Here is a 26,571-nt window from a genome sequence, read left to right on the forward strand (position 1 = left end):
TTTTCAACATTTCACATCGTTTATTAATGCAGTATACATGAGATCCAAACTCTGCAGTTTCTAAGCATACCCTGTTTAGGTCTTTCAGATTCTTTTGCATTTTTAGTTTATGTCTACAGAGATACCCTTAAGTGGATGAACAACACATTCTATAATTATTGAAAATATAGTAGAGTGAAATGATTTAAATATAATTTAGGCACATATTGATTATGAAAATAGATATCTCTCAATACAATACTTCTCTGTCTTGGTAAAAATAATAAAGCAAAGAAAATAATTCATTTTTGAAGTTGCTTTCCTTCACCTGTAAAGGTCTGATCTCCTCCCACGATGCATCTGTGCCCTTTACAGTAAGGAAAACTTTGCATATGTGTACATAGAAGAATAAACTAGGTGAATACTGAAGACATGTCACCCTCCGGGGGAGACAAGTGGTTTTTAATGATTCATTGCCTCAAATTGATGAGTCTGGAGAATTCAGAACCCATCTGGACATAGCTTATATCCCTGCTCTTGGATAGACATTAAGGACCCCGGTTACTGGCAAGGAAGTACAGGCCCTATGTCTGCTGCTGCCGAGAGGTGATGACTCAAGAAAATCAGGCTAAAGTTTATTAAAACAAAACCAAACGAGAACATACAAGTAAAAGAACCACAGGTGCTGACTGACTGCTATTACATCTTGGATCAGCCAAATGCCTTTCCTTTTGTTTAAGGTTTTTTGTGGCTATAATCAAATGGGTTTAAAACCCCTCACTCACCACAGTAGGGTTTTAGCTGCAATTATGTTGACTTCTAAAAGATGATTTTGCCTTATCTATTCACATTCACAGCTTTGACTGCAGTGGATTGGGACTAATATCTATTTCTAAGCTGGCCCTGTTTAAACTATTTGGACATTGAATTAAATGAATATTAGTAACACACCCTGGTTTTTTGGTTTTGAAGTATCTTCCTATGCTAGCTTTGACTGTATAGGAGGAAACTAGGCTAGTAGTGTAAATAAATAAAATTGCCTGGTCTGGCATTGAGTGGAACTTGCTTAGAATGAAATTCTAAGGAATGCTCATTTCAAAGTTGTTGCTATAGGTGAATTCTTCCTCTATCTGGACAGTTCCACTGTCACTTCAGCCAACAAAGATATACAATGATGTTTTTCCTTCCATTATGCCTCAATCAGCAAGAATGGTGGATTTCTTTAATTTAGCTAATGTTTTGTTCTAAAAAATAAACACTATCACCTGAAAAGAGCCTTGGAGAGCCTGAGCTCACCTTATTCACACGGTGTGATAGGTAAAGTAGGGGAGGCATCACTAAAGCTATTTAGAAACCTGAACAACCTCTGCAAAATTTTCATAAAGTTTAACAATTTAAATATCCGTATGCATCTAGAGATTCAATAAATATAATTGCATATGCTGTGCTTATCATAAATTAAAATCCTCAAATGCATTTCAGACCAAGATGGTATTTCCATGTCATGCCTATTTAAAAGCAAATATAATAGATACTATCCCTGGTCATAAAGCCAGACAAACCCCCCTACTCCATTCAAAAGGCAGCTATGTAATCCAGCTTCCCTACATCTACGGACTATGTGCTTCTCTGGTAAAATCAGAATGTGGAAAAAAAAAGTCCTTTTTTTCCCGTATGCACCACTGAGAACAAGCATAATCCTCTAAATGTTTTGTTTTTTAAAAATAATTTCCCTCCAGTGTTATTTCTGCTAGACAACTGACTGGGTGGAGAAATACAAGTGATAAGGAAACCATTTTCCATCTTGGGCCCCTTCCACCAGCCCTAACATCCTCATCTGACGCTCTGTGACATGTGTAGTGGTGTCAGCATCTCTTCAAATATGGCTCCCTTCACGTTGGAGCCTCTCAGATTGGCTTCTTGCAGGTCACACCCAGACAGGTCGCAGTTCTGTAAGACGAAAGCAATATTCATGGAACTAATATAGAGATTTAAAGCTTGATCTGTTCCTTCCCCGAATGATTCCCGGGGCGTGTGAGTTCTGAACATAGTCTACTTAAGAGACCCAAGGAAAAGAGAGAAATGAAATCTACTTGGATGGACTGTCGGATGAATCTTCCAATCTGAAACTGGCCTCTCTGACTCAGGTAACTGAATCCTGCTCTGGAATTCAAATTTGTTTAAATAAGCAACTGAACATAAAATATCCCTCCAGCTATGTCAACGTGTCCCCCAGCAGTTTTTACCAGCCAGCTACTTTGTTTATGATTTCAGTAAATTTTGCATGAGATACTCAGTGATTCTAGATGCACAAAAACTCTTCACAAATTGGTGACTCACCTCTAAATCAGTGCCTGCCAGAGTTGCTCCCCTCAGGTTACAGTTCTTCAACTTGGCATTTTTTAAGGTAGCGACTCTTAGGTTAATTCCTGTCATCTGACTTCCTTCCATATCCACACCTTTCAGATTAGCACCTAGAACAGACTTGGGGATTAGTTGAACTTAAAAGTATTTAGTCATCAACCTTCAAAAAAACCGCAGAAAGCCTTAATGGAGAACAATGACAGGCTCCTTTACCTTTGGGAAATGACTTTGAAGTATAAATCTGTCTCTCAACCAACTTACATATATAAAGAATCGACTGTTTAATGATGTGTTTGCTTATACTGTGGATTAAGAATGTTTTAGTCTCTATTTTTGAGGGAGGAATTCAATTCGGTCTTATGGTAATTAGCACTTTTATAAGCTACCTCCATAAGTTTATGACAAGGAAGATAAGTACTAGCTCTTCTAAATAATACAAGTAAACAAAGGGACCAGTTTCACAGACCCAACAAAGCAATAAGGAATTCATAAACAAAACACTAAGCCTAAAAATGACAACAACTGCCTGCTTTGTGCAAACTGAAATTCTTACTTTGGGTCAGTATAAAAGGATGCTGTTCTGTGGAAAGTTTAAAATGTTGGTATTTAATTCTCCAACTAAAGCCTCGTTAAATATTAGAGTGACCGAGACTAAAGTATGACTGACCTCTGTGCAATCGTCCAATGACCACAGAAAAAACCTATACCCCTAGAGTTATCACGGTTCACCTGTAACAATTATTTTGCTGGGCTTTTTACTTAACGGTATGTTTTCACCTTAGAAAAGGTAATTATAGGTAGAATCTCACCTTCTAAATTGGCTTTAAGACCAGAAGGATCTTCAAAATTACACTGTTTCAGGGATGCCCCTTCGGCATTAGAACAGAGCATCTTGACTCCCTGGAGATTTGCACACTGGCAAAGAAGAGAAAAGTCCACGTTTTAAGGTTCATATTTTTGTTTGGAAAGAAAAAAATTGGCTCAAACAGTTATTAAACATTTTAACTTCCATGGCTGAAAGTCTTTTTAAAAGAAAGGGTTTACGAGGCCAGTACTAGCAAAAGACGACCAGTCTTGGGGCATGGCGTCTAAACCAGCAGCGGCACGGCCAGGTAGGAAAGACAGCATGTCCATCGTCAGCAACTTTGCAAGTGTTTTTATACAGCAAGTAAGGGGAAGAGAGATGCAAGCTGTTCTGAAAGGATTTACATTCACTGTAGACAACGGAGGTGGGAGAAGGTGAGGGCGACTGGCTCTGGGGTAGGTGCAGCAGAGTACACAAGAAAGAAGTGTCCACGCCTGTGGATTCGTCATGGGCAGCAGATTGGAAAATTCACATGTAAATAAGGAACAGAGGCTCCTGGTGTTCTATGGATCCTGGCTAGTCTCTCTTTAGGATAATGTCAGAAACCTGAAAATTAATCCGAATTCCAACAGATTTACAGGAATGAGATATACAGGAGTCTTTTGTCAGAGCTATTAACAGGCTAACTGTTCTGTCTCTTTCTCTTACTCTGTAGCCGCTGTAATTATAATTCAGAACATCTCAGAATAAAAGAAAAAATGAAAACGGAAGAAAAACTCAATTCGGTATACTCATGATCAATTATTTTTTGTTCACAATACTTTTCCAATTGAACTCAATAGGAATTAAAGAAATAGTTCCTTTAAAGAACTGTTTAAAAAGAAACAAAAGTTAGAAACAGCATATCCATTTCCCATGAAACGTAAGAGTTTGGATGAAATTGGGGAGACAGAACTCTGACATCCTTGTTTCTGTTTAAATAAACAGCCTTGGGCATGACAGCTGACAGTTGAAATGTATGGATGAGGAAGGCATAAACTTGTTTGGGTGATGGATTTTCTCTTTCTTATTACCGTAAAAATCAATCAATGAAATTCTCGATGTTCAAGCATTTCAAGGTGAAAATACCGAGGCCAGCTGTGAAAGGTAGCAGCTAGCTACAAAACAGTAACACGTTGTTAATCAGGTCTTTTTGTATCAACCATAGCTAGAGAACATTGTCATCCTTAACTACCCAAACCCGTGCAAAATACAAAGAGTAAAAAGCTAGAAAATGTATATTGGAATTTTAAATTATGTCAGTTTATCTCAGAGGGTTCAGTGCCATCAGATCTGAACTCTGACAATTGCTAGATGAGGCAGGAAGCTGTTTATAAGGGTGACATTCACATTAGACCTTCACAAATTGGGACCATCAAAGTAGATGATGAATGTTAAAGTGTGTGAGTCTGTTGGCACTATATCAATGATCACTGCAGTTGTTGTTATAAGTAGAACAGTGAAGAAATCGAAAATCCTAAGGCTGATCGAGTTATGTATGGTATGGCTATACCTATCAAGAAAATTCCCTCTTTCACAAGTGCAATTTCATTCACCCTACAGTCAGTTCTAGTGAAAGGGAGATAAGCTACAGATCACTTCAAATCCCAGATAACTGACAAATGCACACACATTCCCATCTATGCCTGCACATCAATACAAGGTAATACAGAAGCTCAGACTGACAGGTTGGATAATGAGCACCTGGAAGGACCAAAATAATTAAAAGATACCTAGATTTTATGTACTTGAAAATATAACAAGCCAGGAGGCTGATAGGTGAAAATATATGTCTCTGGTTCTCTATGTAATGCTCCCAGGTAAAACAAAGTGTCTTATCAAAAGTCCCCAAGGTAATTATGTAAGTAACTAAGTATTGCTCTATACTCAAGGCTGTACTGTGGAATCTCACAAAGAAACCAATACGTGAGAAATTCAGTGCAGTTTTCTGTGTTCAGCCAGACAGCTCTTCACCCTCTATTCATCCGATGGTAAAGCAGGTCAGCAACAGAGAGTTCAGAACTCAGCTACTTAGTACAAGTACTCACAACACGGCTGCTGTAAGAGCTGTGCTCTCTTACTGCCTGAGTTGGGCATGGGTTTTGATGAAAGTAGTTGGGTTATTACTGTTACTTTTTAAGTACGCTAATGGCATTAAGATTATGTTTTTAAAATGGTCCTTTTAGCTTTAAGAGAAAAACAAGTATTGATAGGTGAAATAATGAATTGCTTCAAAATAATCTGGTACAGACAACATAAAATTCACTTATGTGCTGATATTTCTTGAAGCTGAGTAACTGAGGTATAGGCGAAGTCATTCTACTATTCTATTTTTTATATGTTTGACATTTTCCAAGTGAAAAAGTCATTAAGGAAAAGAAAACGGATGCTTTTGAGTGTAGTTCCAGCTCTGCTCATCAACTAGCCTTTTGGGCGTGGGCGAGTCTCTAGGTTTGTTTCTTAGTAAAACAGCAGGGTCGTACACAGTGATGGGTCATCAACGGCCCTCCTAGCTCTTACCATTCTGTAAGTCTTGGACTAGGAATATACAGTGGATACCTAAGAGCTGAATCATGACACTAGCTTCTATGTAGCAGGCTAAGGCCAATAATGGCAGGCAGAGCAGACAGAAGAAACACTCTAACACACGGGGACAGAAGAGGTACTATGGCACAGACCTGGACAGCTTACAGTGATGGCAGCTGAGACCACCTTGGCTGACAGCACAGCTGGATGGGTCCTATGAAAAGGAACCATCAGCCCATGAGGGATACACTGGGTGAGAAGTTCAACTAGAGTGGTCAGACCATTAGGTGCATCTCAGGGGGCAAAGTGATTAGCACACATTGTATTTTGTGGACACTACAATACACAGGGCTTTTCATCAGCAGTCAGCTTCAAATGCCAAGCACAATTAGCAATTAGTTGTGACTGTCACTCTGGGCAGTGACTTCCACGGAAACCATTGTTACCATAAATAATTAAATTTACAATTTTCTAGCACTTCAGTTTATCAAATATATATGTACATGTATATGTATATGTATATGTATATGTATATGTATATGTATATGTATATGTATATGTATATGTATATATATATTTTGGCCTTCACATCAGTTATCCCATATGGGTAGAACAAGTATTTATAGATAAGAAAATATGGTTCAGCTTTACAGTTAGTAATTAAACAGAACTCAAGTTGTATTGAATGATCCAGACTGTCTTCTCTCTCTCTTTTTTGTTTTTTTGTTTTTGTCCTTAAAAACCAACCAAGCTGCCTCTTCACATTTCATATTTAAAGGACAGGTCCTTTAAATCTTTTCTTTGTGCTGTTCATCTTTGGCTTGTTTTGCTACCAACTCGATCCTTCATCATAAGACAGAACGAGGAGAATAAAAATAACAGAAATGTATGTTGGCAGATTTTGTTACTAGATCTGTTATAAACTTCATGGAAAAATAGGTTGCAAAATTATAAAATTCAATACACATGTATTCAATGATTACTAAAAGGAAGTATTATATTAGGTATTGTTAATTCACAAGACATAGACATATATAGAGATGGGCCTTGGTTTTAGGAACGTAAACTTGTTAGAAGTTAGTAAATTTTACTGTTGGTTCTGCATATATCCTCTAACCCTAAATTAACAGAGGTGATTGTTACACACACACATAAACACATATACATATCTATGTAGAGAGAGAGTGAGAGCTAAAGTTATAAAACCAACCCATTTTAGTTTCAGAACCTACAGTTTTATCAACTTACAAAATTACCAGTTTTCAAGTAAAAGCTCCAGCAAGAGACAGAGATAATTTCTGCTCTTTGAGACTGTTCAATAGACTAAAAATTTATTTTTTCTCATGTAGCCAAAAATTTTTCTTACATCAAGCACTGATCCAGAGAGATCAGCTCGCTCAAGATTTGCACAGCAGAGATTAGCATGTGCAAGATTGCAGCGGCTTAAATTGGCCATTTTGAAGTTAATGTATCGAAGGTCCAAACGGGAAAGATCAGCACCACTGAAGTTTAAACCCTGAAATTAAAAAACACAAATTGTCACAATATTTAAACCATCTGTTGTATTAAATTTAATTACTATAGCTAACCACCAAGTTTTTTAGAAGCAATTGGCAGTTCAGTCGTTTGTAGTTTATTACAAAGCTTTATCAAATGGAACTTAGATATAAAATCAGTTTCTTTAATCGGTTCTAATAAAGAAAGTATTTACACTTAACATTAGAATGCAGCTTGGCTGTATCTCATTTATATGCAGAAGCTTCTAAAGAGGGATCTCTGTTGGGCTCCTATGTGTTGATGAGTACTATTTTTTGTTAAACCTGATTATATTTATTTTAATTCAGTAATTCAAGACAGTTTTATTTTTAAAAGTGAATTTTGTGGTTTTTAAAACCTTTAATGCTTTAAAACATAAACGTAAAATTATCTGCCACTGACTAGCCATAAATAACTGTATAAACAATTGACTTTTTATTTTAATTGCTAAAATTTCTATGCATTACTCAAGAACTGCTACTACATGAGGCATAATCAGACAATAATGAAGGCTATTACATCTCTTTTTGCTAAGCATTTCGGAATTAAATCAATGCTATGGCCCATAATTAAACTGTATCTTGCATGAAAAAGGGAAATGAGGCCAAAAAGAAAAAAGTCCCAGGAGAACGTAAATCTTTACTCACAGATTTGCTGACACAAGAAGTCATGTAAAAGTTGGCTTCAATTACCTGGCAACGCAATTCCGATTTGGTTGGAGTGGCTAGCAGAAATCGGACAAATTCCTTTCGAGATATTGGTGAATGATCCTCCGGTGGTTGAGAATTCTTGAAAAAGATATTCAGAAATCAGTGAAGCATTTTGGGAGATAGCTACAATAGATGTAATACTGGCTAATGTCAAAAGGGCCTTACCTTTATTGCCACTTCCAGGTGTTCAATCAATGAGTCAATACCAAAAAATCTGGCTTCTTCTAACACACCTATCATGATAAAGATGATTTGACTTTACAGAAAGCTATTCATTTTAATATTTATAGAATTCTTTATGTTAAATTTTCATAATAAAAGTGAAATTTAACAAGCAGGCTATTAATCTAGAAGAAAAATAATTCATCTTTAGAACATAACATGATATTTTTAAGATATTTGTAAAACAAATAGTTTATGTTCAGCAAAAGAAAAAAAGGGGAAAGTAATGAATTAGAATTCATTCAGAAGGCTTCCATATTTCAAAATCGTTTTTGAAAATTACTTTTAAATAGGCCACAAGCATAAAATCCTAGTATTACACATTCCTCAAATAATTTAAATAGTGATTTGATTGTGAATCCAATAAAAAATAATTAGTTTACCTAATCTTAACATTTCATTGACTTTTTTTAGTGGAGCAGATCTGAATAGGTTTGCCACAAATATCTTTTACTTACTGAATCAGGAAATTACAGAAATGAATAAAAGTAACTTCAAAAAGTCAAAAGGGTAAATCAGAAAACTTTCTTATAGGAGAATCAATTAAACAAAGATTTCTAAATGATAAGAGGGATTATATCTATCATTTACTTTTATTAATTTGGTAAAAAAAAAAATCTGTACCTTCTCTAAGTGATTTAATACCCATACCATCTCATATCTGTTAATAAATATTTTCATCAGTGTACATGGGAATAAATTTGGGATCCATTTTCCTTAAAATAAAGACTGTTACTGGCTGAGTCTACTTTTTAAAACAGGACTCAGGAATTACAAAGAAAATAAGAGACAATCCCGCCCTTAATATGGTTCCAATCTACTAAGGGTGATCAAATGTAAATATAGAAAACCACAGCAGTTATTTGGGGAAAAGATTATGATCTTTTCCGGGAAAACCCAACTCCACCTCCAATATTCCAACTGCAAAACAAAGGCCAACTGATGACCAGCACACTTTTTTCTTCTTCTTAAAGAAGTCCGTTTACCAGTTCTATAAAACTGGTTTGGTGGTGGTGAACTCCTTTAGCTTTTTCTTGTCTGGGAAGTTCTTTATCTGTCCTTCGATTCTAAATGATAGCCTTGCTGGGTAATCTTGGGTGTAGGTCCTTGCTTTTCATCACATTGAACAGTTTGTGCCAATCCCTTCTGTCCCACAAAGGTTCTGTTGAGAAATCAGCTGAGAGTCTTATCAGAGCTCCTGTGTGTGTGTGTGTGTGTGTGTGTGTAAAACTGCTTTTCTCTTGCTACTTTTAAGATTCTCTGTCTTTAACATTTGGCATTTTAATTATGATGTGTTTTGAGGTAGGCCTCTTTGGGCTCATTTTGTTCGGGACTCTGCACTTCCTGGGCTCATATGTCTATTTCCTTCTCCAGTTAAGGAAAGTTTTCAGTCATTATATCTTCAAATAGGTTTTTCAATCCTTTGCTCTCTCTCTTCTCCTTAGGGTACCCTTGTGATGGAAACATTGTTACACTTGAGGTTATCCCAGAGGTCCCTTAAACTATCCTCATTTTTTTCTTTTTTTTGGATTCTTTTTTCTTCTTGCTGTTCTGATTAGGTGTTTTCTGCTACATTGTCTCCCAAATCGCTGATATGATTCTCTGTTTCATCTGCTATTAATTCCATCTAATGTATTCTTCATTTCTGACTGGTTCTTTTTTATGTTTTCTATTTCCTTTTTTATGTTTCCTATCTTTTTGTTAAAGGTGCTCACTGGTATTATATATTCCCCGAGTGCACCGAGCATCCTTATAGTGTTTTGAACTCTGCATGTAGATTGCTTGCCTCCATTTTGTTTAGTTCTTTTTCTGGAGTTTTGCACTGTTCCTTCACTTTGGCTGCCTGTGTTTATTTCTATGTATTAGGTAGATCTGCTATGTCTCCCAGTCTTGGCTGGGTGGCCTTATGTAGTAGGTGTCCTGTGTAGCCCATTGGTGCGGTCTCCCTGGTCACTTGAGCTGGGTGCTCAGGAACGTCCCTTGTGTAGGTTGTGTGTGCTTTCCTGTTGTAGTGGAGCTTTGATTGCTATAGGCATGTCAATGGGTGGGATTGACCCTCAGGCTGTTTGGTTGTGAGGACAGGCCGTGATTACAGCTGATGAGCTGATGTGTGGGGGCTGACCCCAAGAGTGGGATTTACTTTAGTGGGGCTCTGGTGCCTGCTGAGTCCATCCTTTGTGTGTGTCGTTTGTGGAGGTGGGTGGGTGTTGCTCTGGTATGATCTGAATCTGGTCACTGTGTGTGTTGGTTCTGGGGCCACTTGGGAGGGTCATTCGTGCAGGCTCAGATCAGTTGCTGCCTGTGCCTGGTCTGGGGCCATCTGGCAGAAACTGCAAAGTGATCTGCGGTTGGTAGCTGCCTGTGTTGGACTTGGAGGCAGCTCAGAGAGGCTATGCTGCGCACCGAGGTCAGCTGCCACTAGTGCTAGAGGCCTCTTAGCAAGAGGTACAGGGCATGCTGAGGTAAGAGGCTGCTTGTTTGAGGCTTGGGGACCTTTAAGATATTTTAGGAGAGTCTGCATAGTGAACTGAGGCTGGCAGCTTGAGAGGAATAGCTGCTGAAAGAAGTTTGGGCTGGTGCGTGGGTTGGGTGGAGTGGGTTCTCAGGGAATCACCAGGGTGCGACAATCTGCGGGAGATTGGTTCCAGGACCCGCACGGATACAAAAATACATGGATATTCAAGTCCCTTATATAAAATGGCATAGAACAATGCATACAGATGGCCCTCTGCATCAAGGGATTTCAAACTGCAGATTGAAAATGCTGTTTTAGATTTGCGTTTGGTTGAGTCCAAGAATGAGAAACCCACTGATACGGAGGGCTGACTGTATATTTACAGTCCAGTTTGAACTGGACCCATGAAGTTCAAACCCATGTTGTTCAAGGGTCAACTATACATATAAAAACATTTAGATATACTTTCACTTTATGAAAATATGCTAAGTTACTAAGCAAGTGAAAACGTAATATAAACTATAAGCTTACAAAAATGCGAGGAATTATATTGAAAACTCACCCAATAAATTAATCCCATCATTTACAATGAGCTGTCCATGCCGCAAATAGTTCAAAATGGGTTCAAAGTACTCAGGACTACGGTCAATTAAGAAAGCTCCTCTATGATCTTGCTTATTTCCCCAGACACCTGTTACCATTAAAATGAAGAAAGTCCCCCAATCAAAAGACAATGTTAGAAATTTATGTAAGAAATATTGTATAACAGACCAATAAGTTTTTACTTTTGTAAAAAATATTGATATTAAAAAGTACAGAAGGACAGGAATTATAAAGTCAATACAGGTACAAATAGATCACACAAAATGTGAAAACAATGTGTTACACTCACCTTTGTCCTTAAACATGTGGGCCAGCATACTGTCAGGTTCTTTATTCACTAAAGTGCTCCTAAGAATTCAGGGAAAAAAATGATTTCTCCATTTGTCTTTATAAACAAACATATTTAAGTCAAGAGTATACTTGATCCCAGCTGCTCTCTCAAAAAGATGCATGCTATAACCTGGTAGGAGTGATGCTGGGAAACAAAAACGTGCAATAAGTTGCCATTTATCAAAATCCCTTCTAATCTGGCACTTCCTTTGATTACATATTGTTTTGGTTTTCTTTAATTTAAAAACAAATCTATCCACTAGCAAGCTATTATATCACAATATTGTTGATCTAAACATACATTCTTATCCCTTTAATATAAGCAGTTGTAGTCCCTATGGATTTCAATATTGTTCATTTTTTACTTGTGTTACATGTACGACTCCATATCTGAAAAGCATGTTCTAAATCACTGAATTCACGCTTTTCATGCTTTCTCTGGAATGACTTGTAAACCATTTTTCTACTCTTGAAAAAATGATTTCTAAAAAATGGTTTCATATCACACAGTATATTTAAGCAACATTTCAATATCTCCTCAGGAAATCATCAAATTGAAGGAAAGAACAAACGGTGCATAGTGCCCCCCAACACATGTGCACATACATGCACACACACCTACCGTGTAGTTGTAAAGTACCGCCCTCCAACATTTAAGGTTAGCCAGTCTGTGTGAGATCCTGACAATCCTTCAGGTTGTTTAGAATCTGTCTGAGGATCTAGAAAGACATGTAGGAAATAATAAATGCATTTAGATTGGGGCTTTGGGGATAGCATAATTTTTAAAACTAAAAACACACATAAAAGCATACCAGAGCTGCTCGGACAGTAAAACCCATACCCATAGACAGCATCTAAAACAAAACTAGGTGATAAGGTATTCCCACCAGCACAGCTAGAAGAGCAGCATGGTATTAGCATCTTTGAAGGAAGAAGCTGAGAGAAACAACAGAATATGTGATGAATCTAAGCATTCCAAAGGAATCCATTAATACGCACTTCAAAGCTGGGGAAGTCCATTTGAGAAATGCTGACTGATAGTGGGAGGGGTATGCCCACCCTAGCTATCAGTGATGCAAGTAGTTTGCAGTAAGATCTGACGAGGCTGGAAATGAATGCTCAAAATCCACCAGCCAAAACTCTCTTCCAGGACAAAGCCACATAGTGGGGCTAAAATATTGGGAAAAGAATCCAAGTTGAACAGAACAAAGACAACAGAGACAAAAGAAAAAGCACTACAGACAAAAGTCAAAATAATCTGAGAGAACCAGAATATGTCAGAAGGTGAGTTCCATAGTTTTTAACATGTTACAAAAACTACAGAAAAGGGAACTCTAGGGCCATGAAATTAGAAAAAATTTCTTAAGTCAGCCTTCCCTTCTCAAGTTAAGGAAAACTAATTCCACATAAAAATGAGCAACAGGAAAAGTCTGAGGTCAAATCCCATATAAACTTTTTAATATAAGAAAAAAATACATAAGAAAAAGAACATCCCTATAGACAATGAAAATGTGCCAGAAAGAAATGCCCACAAAATAGATTTAAAACTATAATCTAATATTCCAAGTAAATAATTCAAGGTATAAAAGAATAACATAAACCAGAATTACAAAATTCAAATATAAGGTGAGAGAACTCCAGAGACAATTGGAAATAAAAACAATTTTGGAAATGAAGATTAAACTAGAAGACATTGGAGTAAATAAACACAACAGATAATGCTTTAAGAAATAAAAGATGCAAAAGAGGAAAGCTTTAAAAATCAAAAAGAAATTAAAAGGATTTAACAGACAATTTCAAATATATTATATAAGTGTAGAAGATCCAACATACATACAATAAGAGTCCTGGAAGAAGAATATCAAAGCAAGGGAACTAAATAAATACATAAGTGAAGCTTCAAGAAAACTTTTCTGAAATTTAAAAAAAAAAAAAATTTGAAACTACATACTGAAAAGGTCCATCATATATTTGAAAGAATCAACCCAGAACACCCAGAGTCTACTAAAAATCACAGTTTTTTAAGGGAAGAGACTAAGCCTTTGGGTGACTTAGGAAAAATAACTTATGAAAGATCAGATTTTTTCAATACCAACATTTTATGACAGAATAAAACAGAGTAACATATTTAAGACATTTAAAGAAAGAAAATGTGGACCAAGTGTTTTTTAACTGCTTCATTAAAGAATAATTGATATACAATAAACATTAAAGTTTACAATTTAAGTTTTGACATGATTTTATATCCAGCCAAACTGACTTTTGAGTATAGAAGCCACAAACTGTTATTAACACGCCAGGTGTCAGAGAGCACTGTTCTCACAAGTTCTTTGTTTGGAATCTCCTAGAGAACAAGTTTCAGACAATCACTTGGAGGCATCAACATAAAGATTGGAGGTAAACATTAAATACACCTGAAGGAGTAAAACTAAAAATAGTTTAAAGGGGGAGCATATAGCATATAGTGGCATATATTCTGACAATGTAGAAACAATACAATTATTTTGTAAGTAAGGGAAGAAAGCAATGAACATACACAAAAAATGTTTACCTGTCTTTAGTAATCATTGGTATTAAAAGCATTGGATTGTTACTCTGACACTTTTATGTTTGTTTTGTGTGGGACGAAGTAAATGAGCAATTATGTAATATTATAATTCTATACTTCCCTTTGCTCCTCAAAATCAGGATAACTGATATGGAAGAAAGGAGATGTAAGATAGAAGTTAAGTAAAAATCTTATAATTGTGATTATAAACCTGAAGTATTAGTATGAACCCAGGAGATAGGCTATGTATATATTATGTTATATAAAGCTTTACATCATAAAATATACTGTATATTATACATAAATTTTATCTCTGGTTTTCCAACTCTGTGCACCAAAAAGCCTAATAACAACGATGAACCCAATAACTGAGCCTCCCTAGCACCCAGACTGTGTCTTGAAATGACATTTCCCACAATAAGAAATCAAGGCTTCTTTGAAAACACATTCATCAGGGTCTAGGACAGGAGAAGTATAAGATGAACACCTTGTTATTCCAGGTAGTAAGGAAGCTATAAAAAAACGAATGAGGTTGTATTAAAAGGACACCACGAAGAGGTTACACCACGAAGAGGTTTCCACTGGCCAAAAGTAGGGTAATCTAGGAATTGATTAACGCAGAGGATGATAATATACCAAATATTTTACACTCTAGGAGTTCATAAGGATAAAACAAAAATAAATGTTAATTAATGCTGTTTTGTATGTATGCAATGAATCAACTAAGTGACCACTGCCCACCAACTACTCCATTAGGCTGATAGATAAAAGATCAGAAAAATGTTTTTGCTCACAAGTAAAGACAGAGACGAGAAGGCACTCACTCCAGAGCTGGCAACTGCCAGTGTGATGATCCTGAGAACTACTTCCCCTCACCAAATACAATTACTGTCCTGGCTTAAAAAAATATTTCAATAGTCAGGGTGTAAGTCTGCGGAACTAAATGTATCAAATATTCATTAAAGAATATTTACTATCTTTAATTAGCCTTACACAATTGTAGAAGGTTTCTTCCGAATCAAAGGGCAGTGTGTGTATGTGGGGTTTGATACCAAGTAATTTTTGAATGATTTGATTTGACCATTGTGAATGTCTGCCAAACATTACTTATGCAGTAATACAAGCTTAAAAATCGTAACATAATGCTTAGAGAAATTGAGACAACTACTATTAAAGAAAAAATTCCAAAGCAAATCGACTGTAGTCTCTAAAATGAAAACTACTCTGTCATGTCATATCTATTGAATATGTAGAGATATAGAGCATTTTAAAGGCATGTAAAAAATGAGGTATCCATATAAAATATCAGATAATTCATATTTAAAATTTAACACACACACCCCTTGTAGAATCCAAAAAGGTATGAAGATCTGAATACTACAACAAGATGCTTTTTAATGTTAGGCCATGTAAAATACTTGTCATTTGATCTTTCTTATTTTGGCAAATAAAATTGGATTTTAAGGAAGTGACTTACCAATGAATGGTTCTCCTTCACACACAAACAAAACATCATCATCCCTAGGGAAATCAAAATTTAAAAAGCTACCATCAAAATCCAGAAATCACATTATCTGTTGACTAAAGGAACTATTTCTTAGAATTATGTAAAAGATAGGTTTTGCTATCTACCTGTATTGCAAAGTTGACTAAGTTTCCAGTGCTTTCTTTGCTTAACAACCTCTGCTGCCACTGTCTTTGGATTTAAATTCAAATATGATCCTGCACATGAAAGTTCTTTTGAAATGGAAAAGAAACAAAATAAAACCCACTATACAAATTATGGGAATTCAGCTTTTTTAATCAATTGAAAAATGTACTGTTTTTGTTGTGCTCAAAGGAGATGAGATGATTAAAGCCGTAACAAACTCCTCAGTTTTTACTTTAATCCTGTAACCCTAAATAATTAAGGTTTTCTCTCAAATCATGAGCTGCTTTGTGCTTTGGAAATGAGCAAAATTTCATATTTAATCTAGGAAGAATAAAATTGCAAGTAACTGTTGTAAACACTCATCCATTATACATCCTCCACACCCCCAAATGTAAATGATTGCCCATAATCTGAAATTCTGGATTGTCAGTGTATATCCTCCTCCCCGGACCCAACCCATCCCACCATTAGTATAAATAAACTATCAAAGATTGTTTGGTGAACCACAAATTATTAAACAGGTACATAAGTTTGGAAGGCTTCAGTTATGACCTTCTATGTGGCAGAAATTTTTCTTTCCTGTAAGACATCCCAGGAACACACTGAATTTTTCTCAGTAGAGTCTGTGTGTGTTAAGGAGAAATTTAGTTTGATGTAAATCATTCAACAATGTGACTCAATTATCCATAAAAACTGAAAGAGGCTGGAAGATAGATAATGGAAAACTAAGAAATTCTCCTAATTTATTTAGATTTTTAAATCTGTATCTTTTATAGTTTTTACTATTTGCCTACCATGACAGTTAACTTTTTAAGACTAGTAGGAAAATTTCTTTTGTTCTCATTAACAAAAATCAAAATCAACTACTAAACTGTATGACCTGGACAAGTCATTTAACTTCTTAGATGTTTATGATAGTTTGTTTCCTCATTTATAAAATGAAGGGACTAAAGTGATTAACTTCAAAGGCAGTATATTATTTAAAAGGTCATTCTGACCTGGATTTAAATGAAAATTAAACTTTGTATATTGTTGTAATTTAGAGCATCCACATCTTTACTTCATCAATTTAAAAAACCCCATGTCTTGCCAGGTAAATGAGGTAATGTGGGCAAAGCAGATACAACATAACTGGCACAGAGTCAAAACTTAATTTGTGTTCCCTTCCCATCTTCTTTGTTAAGCCTCTTCCTGCTCCAAAATTCTGTGATCCTATGAGGATGGAATCAGGTGAACTAGACACTGGTTTTAAAGAGATAAATCTGCCTTGGAGATTTAAAAATCAAAACCCAAACACAAACAAACCGAAAACCACTATTATGGATCACTGAGGAGTTAACTCTACTTAAAACTCTATAACATTTAGCAAATTTTCACCAAAGTAGGTCTCTGTAATGTTTATAAAATTCAGAGCATTCTTAGGAAATCAGTTGGACAATAAGCAATAGCATATAAAAATAAGAGATCAATTAGATTTCTGACATTAAAAAATGCATCTATTAGATCCATCTCTAGTAACATAAAGAAGAAATTTCTCATAGCGATATATGAATTATGCAGAGAGACTACTGATATATTGGAATGTACTGAAGGTTTTCTATCTGATCAATATATCCTCAGTCCAAATGATTTAAATTCCAAAGAGCAAATTTTAGGCAATCACTTGCCAAAATCCTGAACTCTTAACAGTGATTAAACTACTGCTTCAGGGAAACAGCATAGCACCCAGCAGCAAAGAGCACTCTGTAGATAGCTTATAAAAAATAAAGTTTACCTGATCAAAGCAATATCATCAATCAGTCCGCCTTTCCCATTATACACACTAGTGGCTTTTATGCCAAGTTTACTGCTGGCCACAGAAAGCAAATCAGATAAAGTTCCATATACAGCAACCACCTGTAAACACACCAGATTAATATGAACATTTATATAATGAATTTCATCACTCACAAATTATAAACCACCATACTAAAAACAGGACCAAACAATCATGCTCCAGCCATTATCATGTAAAAGGAGATTCTGAGAGATTCTTAACAATGTTCCTTTTTCTTCTATGACTCAAATATTTACTTAGTGCCTAATACTGCTGAAATCTAGATTTAGAGAATCAGAAATCATCTCTGACTAAAAACAATCTACATCTTAAGGCATGTTAAATAGTGTTCCAGCTCTGAAGGCAGGCAGACCCACATTTGAATTTAGATTCTAACATTTCTAGCTGGCTGTCGACTCGAGACAAATTATTTAACCTCTTTATGCTTCTGTTGCTTTACCTAGAAATGAAGAAAACAGTCACACTTCCATCTGAAGGCTGTCATGAGGATGGAATGAGTTAATGCACGGTGAGAGCTCTACGAAGTGCCCAAGACCTACTAAGTCTTTATGAAGTTTTTACATTCTTCTTTTGTTATAGGAATGATTTATTTTTAAAATAGGAATGCCTTACTGCTGTTTATTATAACATTTATTACATAAACTACCATATGAAAGGTAACTACTTCCCACCTCATTTAATTCTTCAGTAACTACTTACTTTATAAAAGCCAGATTTTAGCTAATATTCTAAATATGGCAAACAGCTGGGTTTGATCTGTCCTGCTTTCAATCAGGCAGTCTGACATGTGCAAGGTGTATGTAATGCTTAGGTAGGGGGTTGAGAATTTGTACATGTTATGAATTCCTTGCTCCAGCCCTAACTGTAACTATGGGTTCCCAGTGGCTGAGTTGTACAGTTGGACCATTATCAGTTAGGATTTCTGAAAGTTATGAATAAAAAGTAGGTGAAGAGCTGAATGAACATGAAGCATTTACAGCCAATTCACTTCCCACAGGATACTGGATAAATGTACCACATGAAATGAGAACCAGGGCTGGTCCTTTGTTCGCCAGTTACTGGAATATAGTAAACACGGAATTTTTAGTTAAATAAATGAAGTGAATAAAGGGGTAGGGAGGGAGTTATGCGCTAGTAAAGAAGCATGCAATCTTCCAATAGCCAAGTTCTCAGATTCCAACTGTGTTCTCTTGGATCATAAGGATAATAAAAAGCCAGAGAAGTGTTGCAGGCTTGGGCATTTGGGGAAGGATTGTAAGCAAGCATGATTTAAAAGAAATTAGGATGATTGTTAAAATAATGCACAACCCAGTGTCCGTAATGCATAAATAAAATGTGGTATGTATCTACAATGGAATATTATTCAGCTATAAAAAGCAGTGGCTTTCTGATACACGTTACAATATCGATAAGTCCTGAAAATATTATGCTAAGCAAAATAAACCAGACACGTAAAAGGACAAACATTGTATGATTCCACTTATCTGAGGTAATTAGAACAGTCAATTCGTAGAGACAAAGTAGAATACAGGTTACCAGGATAGAGCGGGAAATGGAGAGTCATTGCTTAATGGGTAGAATTTCTGCTTGGGATGATGAAAATGTTTTGGAAATAAATAGTGCTGAGGTTACACACATTGTGAATGTACTTAACACTAATGAATTGTACACTTAAAAATGGCTAAAATGTTAACTTTTATGTTATGTATTTTTCCACACACACAAAAAAAAGGCAAAGCACTTGGCACAGTGTCTTACACACAGCAGACACATTAATGATAAAAGTATGAATAAAATGTATCCCCCGTATTTCCTATCATTCTTCACTTCTGTAACAGAGCCTGGAATTCTAACGCTTTATTGCAGATACACGCTTCTGGGAGAAAAAGAAGAGAAATAAAGTACATGAGGCATTAGGTATAGCAAACCTGGTTGGGCTAAGGCCGAGGGTCTGAAGAGAGAAAACAGAAGAGTCAAAAATGAAAAGGAGCAAGAGATTGACTCAAGCAAATGCAAAACAAGTTTCCCAGCCTGAAAAGTGCTATGGGTGGAAGGTAAGAAAATCCTCCTTTCCAACGTCAACATTCTTGTCATAGTTATTACACTAAGAATGTTCTAGATCTTTCTCCTCTTAGGTATCTCTGCATCTTGTCCATCTCTACATGGCTTTATTTAGCCTAACATCGACTGTCTTCCCAGCACTCTTTTCACTTCTCTCAGTCAGTTGGCCATGTCATATGGATGCAAATTTAATGTATCTATCTATATTATGCACTTGCATTTAATTAAGTATTAAAACATAACATTTTATGACTTATTTTTCAAAAATACACCAAATTATAATCGGTTTTCTACTTCTATATAATTGCCTTGATTTTTTGTGTGTGGGTCAGTTGTTTCCTAATGAAAATAAAGGCCACCCACCTGTTTTAAAAATACCCTGTCCAATTTGGAAGCCACTAGCTAGAAGAGGCTATTTAAATTTTAACCTATTAAAATTCATTAAAAGTTACATCAGTTATAGTAGCCATATTTCAGTGCTCAAAAGCCACATTAGCTAGTGGTTACCATGTTGAACAGCGCAGATATGGAATATTTCCACCAACACAGAAAGTTCTGCTGGACAGCGCTTTTCCAAAGAGCAGAGTAAAATGAAGAACAAAGAAATATCTATTTTAATTCTGTTAGGCTTGAGCATGCCATAGCAACACACAGCAAGTGATAAGGGTCCAACTCAAAACCTGTCTGTTTTTATATGGAGGGCTGAGTAGTTACCATCTTTCTTCCCCACTGAAGTCAAATTTCATTATAAGATAGGAAAAAAACCTATTTTTTGCAATTCTCAGGGCGATCAAAGCACAATAGGAATTCTACTCAATGTAGAACTCAATTTACTCTACTTATGCTTTCAGCTTAATACATTTAAAAAATTAAAATTATTTCATTCCTAAAAAAGGTGACATAACTAACTCTAGATCAAGAAGGCAAATATTGAAATATTAAAAATTAAAAAGTATGAAAATACCAAGTGCAGAAGAGAATGTGGATCAATACCAAGTGTTGAAAGAGATGTGGAAGGTTTATGCAATGCTGGTGGGATATAAATTAATGCAATGACTTTGAAAACTAATTTGGCACTGTTTTGTAATATTAAACACTCACATACTCTAACCACCAATAATTATAACTTGCATATATAGAAGCAGTGGTTCTCAAAAGTGTGGTGCCCAGACAGGCAGCCTGGAACTATGGAAATATTAACCTGGAAATATGTTAGAAATTCAAATTCCTAGTCCCACCCCAGCCCTACTGACTGAAGCTCTGGGGCTGGGGTCCAGCAATGTGTTTTCTCAGTTCTTCCTGGTAATTCCAATGCATGCTAAAGTTTGTGAACCACGGCCCTAGAAAAATGTTCGCACGTTTGTACCAGGATACATACATATATATGTATGAATATTCACAGAGCATTGTTAATTTAATAGCGCACTATAAAGAAAATAACCCAGATGTCCAGTGACAGGATAATGGATAAATTGTGATAGTATGTTTATATAATGGAGTGTTATAAAGCAGTGAAAATGAATAAACTATCATAATGGATGGAATCTTAGAAATATTATTTTGAATGAAAAAAGCAAGTCCAAAAAAACTACTTGATGATACTAATTTAGAATATATGTTCCCAAACTGACAAAACAAAAAATATAGTTTAGTTATACATACATAAGTAACAACACTACTATTAAGGAAAAAAAAAAACATGGCAAAGAAAAATACAAAATTCATGAAAGTGGGAGAGGCGGGGGGAGAGGAAAGTGGATGAGCACATTAAATTATTGGTAATAGGCTATTTCTTGGGTTGTGTGGCAGTCTTACTGACATTTGTTATATTATTTTCCTTTTAATTTTTATGCATATTAATATTCCTTAATAATAAGGAATATTATTAATTATTAATTCATCAAATATATTTTAAAACCATTTAACTTGAACAGCAAGCCCTCACAAGGTTCTTATTAATGTTTAGATTTCAATTGGCAAGGGTTCACATAGATTTTCACCTTTCTTCAAATCTAACACTATAGTTGGTTCGAATCTCGATATTTAATATCGACAGCACATGTCTGAGCTAATATCAAAGCCAGGAGAAAACAGTTATTTCTTGGACCACGACTATAAACATCAATACAGAATTAAGATCTATTGCATATCCACTAAGTCTGCAGTGCCTGGCATGCTTCCTCATACAACGATGGTAATCCCTAAGTGTTGGCTGAATGAATGAATAAGGTACATAAAAGGCCTATGCTTTGCACCGCTCATTATTGAATATTCTGAAGTAAAAAAAAAAACAACTTATGTTCAAGATGTACAAAAACATTGAAAAGACATCAGGTTGCTTAGAGCCCACTCACTACATTCAGATGTCTGAGTCCTCATTTCAAATTCCTTAATACCACCGATTACAGGAAATAGTAAAAAGAGAACAATGGGAATTCTGAGAAAGGACAAAGGTTCAAGCATAAGTGACTCTTCTGGAGCAATTTTTAAAAATTCAAATTAAAACTAAGAGAATATGATTTCCTAAATGATATGAGGACTTTTATTGACTTATATTTGAGTGACCCAGTAAAAAGTCCCTAAATATTTCTCATTAAATCCAGTGCAATTCTGCCAAATACAAAATTGACTTTAAACTTTTTTTTTTTAAAAAGGGAAAAAAATTCTGACACTGTTTATTTTCATGTATTGGATACTATTTCTAAATGTCTTGCTAATTGGGATGACGTGGCTATCAAATAGCAGCCAGTGATGACCTATCACTGACTATTATTTCAAAGAAAAATAGTATGAACTTAGGGAGCAGTTTATTGTTAATACCATGTTTTCCTGAAAATAAGACTGGGTCTTATACCGTATTTCCCTGAAAATAAGACCAGGTCTTATATTAATTTTTGCTCCAAAAGGCTCATTAGGGTGTATTTTCAGGGATGTCTTTTTTTTCATGTACAACAATCTAAATTTATTCAAATACAGTCATGTCATCTTCTTCTGGAACATTGTCGTAACATACTAAATGCATCTGTCTGGCTGACGTTGACTGGGGCTTATTTTCGGGGTAGGCCTTATTTTCAGGGAAGGTCTTATTTTCGGGGAAACACGGTAGCATTTATTAAACAGGACTTCAAACGGTCTTTAAAATATGGTACTTTTTGACTTCTCAGATTCAAAGAGATCCAACAATTTTTCAAAAATCTCATAGTTTATATTGGGGAAGTGACAGCTCAGCCATTTTTCTCATTGCTTACTTTGTTTAATTAATATTGTCTTCAATCCGCAGATTCTTTGAAGGAATCTTTTAAAGCTACTTGACATTTTGGTAAGGGTTAATTTAGTTAAAACTGGATAATACTAATCTTAATCTGGCACTTATAAGCTTCAACACCTCACAACATGCCAAAGTGAACCAACCAGCGAAGAATCCGCCCATTCTCTGAGAAGACTTGGGACCAGCTGATACTTTCAGTGATTGAAAGCACCTCTGTCTTTCCAGGTTGGAAAACAATCAAGTTTCAATATTTTATAATTTTAAGTGAAAAGATACACGAGTATATCAAAGGTGTAATATTTCTTCTGAAACTCCTCTGGATCCCCTTGTCAAGCCTTTGTGGTGTACCATCTCACTGTTTTAAAGAATGCACAGCCCTCTCTCCTACCTCAAATCATTCACTAATTACACTTGATTGTTTATTCATTAGTTACACAGAAACGTCACAGTGAGCAGATGTCTCCTGCAGTGACTCTGCCTCTCGGACCCAAGGCTTCATGGCCCAGTCTGGCAACCACTGGTTAAGCTTTACAGGAGGGAAATTTGAAAAACCAGACATTATTCTTATGACCAGGAAACAAAAATTGAAGCTAGGTAAATAAAGAGATAATGGAAGTGACACAGATATTCCAACTGACGGATGGGAAATAAAACTCTATTTCACAGGTGTGCTTTGTTCCATCATGTTCTTCATGAACATCAATGTCATGATTATGCCATTCTGGATAACTAGAATCACTTTATTTATATTAAAATGTAGGCTGTTATTATTCTGCTTTTTTTTCAAATAAGAGTAATTCTAATATATATATATATATATATATATATATATATATATATATATATATTTTAAATATATATTTTAATCAGCTGAAGGGAGAGAAAACACTGACAACTTTGGCATAGAATATGTTTTCCAGTTGAGTAGTAAGGATTCTGGCATGCCTTATTTTTAATATTGAATCATACTAGTATTCTCCAGTTTGGGCTTTATGGATCTTTGTAACATAAACATACTTATCTTTATTTGAGATGTGTTTTTTCCAATCTTCTGAGATTCTCTAAAAATCTAACCTCATCAAAACTAGCTTTAAAATTTTTATTAAAGATACTATGGCAAGACTAAAGAGACAATCTTTGGCAAGAACAAAATTCAGCGGTTTCAGAAGAGATTTATAGCACAGTTAAATATTTATGACTGGGTCTAAACATTTTGTCTTTCATGGAATAACATAGCAGAGATGTTGGGAAAAGGTCAATCAGAGGTCTGGTTTGAGAACATATTACAATTATAACTTTGGATATACTAAATCTTTCAGTAACTGTAACTTTTAGGTTGTGAGTAGTAGTTAACAGACAAAACAGGTAGAGAAAGAAAAAGTTAATATGATCAGAAGTCATGTAAATCTTGCTAAGCATATTTTTAGGCAGCATTTATAAAAAACCCCAAAACTTGAATTTATGCCAGTTCTGTTTTATATTGGTCTTAAATATCTAAAAGCAGAAGAACACAAAATTGTAGTCAACAAACTACACTGTGGTTCAGATTTTTAGAACATGTTTACTCAAAATTGCAGAATAGTTGGGAAACCATGTTTTATACCGTGGCACAATTACACTATTTAGAAATTTACAATATTTTCAAAATATGCAGAAGACAAAGCATTCTAGCAAATAATACAGTGAGGCCAACTGACCTTTACCTTAGACTCTAATGCTTAGTTACTTGTAGATGTCATTTAGCCACACCATAAATGTCTGCCTTGAACAGTCAAATTTTCCAAAGAAGCCCAACAACTTTCATGGGTGGGGCAAGAAGCTGAGAAGCAGCAGGATTCATTTTGGCTTGTTCTGGCGTTGGAAAAATATTTAATACCACACCCTGAACAAAGGCCTCACACAACACGGAGTAATGTCAAATCAATCCATTTTGGCCTATGGTCACAGTCCTCTAAGGAGCTAAAATAAGGCGAAATAACAGAGTACAGAAGTTTCGTGGCGGCGGGGCTTGGGGCACCTAAGAGGCGGGGACCTCATGTCCCTAATTTTCAATCCTCTATGCGACCCAGAAGAATATTTCATTTATCCACTGATAAAGAGTTTAATTTTTACGCGGTCAACCTTACATGCCTTAGTTGTTTCCACCACTTTTCTGGAGCAGAGCATTAGTCAGCACGAAGGTGGAAATAAGCGGCCTCGGTAGTCAGCGGAGGGGGGCAGTGGGGTCTTCCGGGAGGAGGTGGGAAGAGCGCTCAGTACCAAGCGATCAGGTGACAGCGGCCCTCCGTAACCTGCATTCTTCCCGCCCCTTACCTGGACTTGTAAAGATCAAGCACAAGCTGACCTGCGCTAGTTCCTGGGGTGACTAGGAGTCAAAGAAGAGGCTCCAGCTACAAATCCCGGGGTTGGGAGGAAGCCGCGGGGACCCGATGTTCACCTTCTAAACGCACCCCACACCGGCGCACGTCCACCTCCCGGCCCCTCTCCCCAACTTCAGCCCTCTGCCCTGCGAGCCCGCTCCGCACTCCACTGCCCACGCCCCCAGCAGCGAGGCCCTCTTCGCCTCCTCCGGACCCCCTTACCTTTCCATTCTTGGGGCTGCCATTAAGAAACAGGGTCACCCGCCTCATCGCGATGCCCCCACTGGGTCCTGAGTGAGTCGCCACCCTCCCACCTGGCTTTCCTCCCCCCTTTCTCTTCTCCCGCCCTTCCCCTCCCTCCTCCCACTCGAAATCTCCTCCCTTCGCCACCTTCCTTCTCTTACAGACACACACACGCACGCACTTTCCGTCCCACACCCCAGGGTTGGCCGGTCCTCCTGTCCACCCCGCCCCTGGGCTCCTCAGTCATCCTGGAGCCCTTCCCCCACCTCTCCCAGAGTGACTCTAAGCTCCACCAATCAACCGGCAGCATCGGCCAGAATTCAACCAATCAGCACCCTGCATTGGGTGGGCTCATACTAACCCACCCAGGTGGAGGGAGGGAAGAGAGGCTGCAGTCTGGCAGACGAGAAGGGTTATCAGCCAATCAGAGCAGAACCTGGAGCCCAACGGCGGGCTCAAAGCGTTACTGAGCAGGCGCAAACCCAATACCAGGTAGAGCTCCTCTGCAGGCGGAGGCAGGGTTTGAGGGAAGGAGGTGGAGCGATAGAAGTGACCCACACCAGTTGTCAACTCCCGGCTGCGTCCCATCCAATCGCTCAACCCACAGAGGGAACGGCTGCCGTATGGATGGCTGATTGGGTTAGAGCCATCCCGTCGTTCTATCAGGATTGGTCAAATGATTCTTTTCGAAGTTTGCAGCATCCAATCGAAAGACGGGAGGCGGTTTCAAAGTGCCAACCGAAGGGGTTCCTACGCGGAACTCTCACGGAAAATAGTCCCTGTGGACACAGGTTCGCAGCTGATCTCTCTGGTCAGTGCGCACCCACAACTAGCAATGGCTTCTCCCAGAGTCCTCGAAGCCGCTCCTGTTCCTGGGACGGCGAGGTAGAGGCCTGGGAGGGTCCTGGGTGCTCTCAGACACGTGCGGGTGGCGGCGGCGTACACATCCGTGGAGTAACGTCGAGACGCCGAGGAGGCGGGGCCGGCTATTTGAATCCCGCGGCGGGTGGCAGGAGTGCAGAGCTGAAGTGTCG

General features: G+C 37.0%; 1 protein-coding gene across 1 annotated transcript; it reads right to left on the bottom strand.

Moving 5' to 3' along the window:
- KCTD9 (potassium channel tetramerization domain containing 9) lies at positions 1-25,763 on the bottom strand. Its single transcript, XM_019714875.3, has 12 exons — positions 25,517-25,763; positions 17,543-17,664; positions 15,595-15,638; positions 12,192-12,288; positions 11,529-11,587; positions 11,199-11,327; positions 8,125-8,192; positions 7,942-8,037; positions 7,080-7,229; positions 3,153-3,258; positions 2,320-2,453; positions 1-1,929 (listed from the first exon to the last, which is right to left on the bottom strand). The coding sequence occupies exons 1-12, from the start codon at positions 25,562-25,564 to the stop codon at positions 1,813-1,815; spliced, it is 1,170 nt and encodes a 389-aa protein (XP_019570434.1). The 5' UTR covers positions 25,565-25,763; the 3' UTR covers positions 1-1,812.
- Positions 25,764-26,571: the final 808 nt, after the last annotated feature.

The sequence above is a fragment of the Rhinolophus sinicus genome, chromosome 15 (genome assembly GCF_057876585.1).
Source record: "Rhinolophus sinicus isolate RSI-liver-muscle chromosome 15, RSI-T2T, whole genome shotgun sequence".
NCBI classification, from domain to species: domain Eukaryota; kingdom Metazoa; phylum Chordata; class Mammalia; order Chiroptera; family Rhinolophidae; genus Rhinolophus; species Rhinolophus sinicus.

Excerpts from the sequence above, each read along its gene's own strand:
- KCTD9 (XM_019714875.3), bottom strand. The coding sequence starts at position 25,564 with ATGAGGCGGGTGACCCTGTTTCTTAATGGCAGCCCCAAGAATGGAAAG. Across the intron at positions 8,193-11,198 it reads TGATGGGATTAATTTATTGG|GTGTGTTAGAAGAAGCCAGA; the intron begins GTGAGTTTTCAA and ends TTATCATGATAG. Across the intron at positions 1,930-2,319 it reads TGGCAGGCACTGATTTAGAG|AACTGCGACCTGTCTGGGTG; the intron begins GTGAGTCACCAA and ends TTCGTCTTACAG.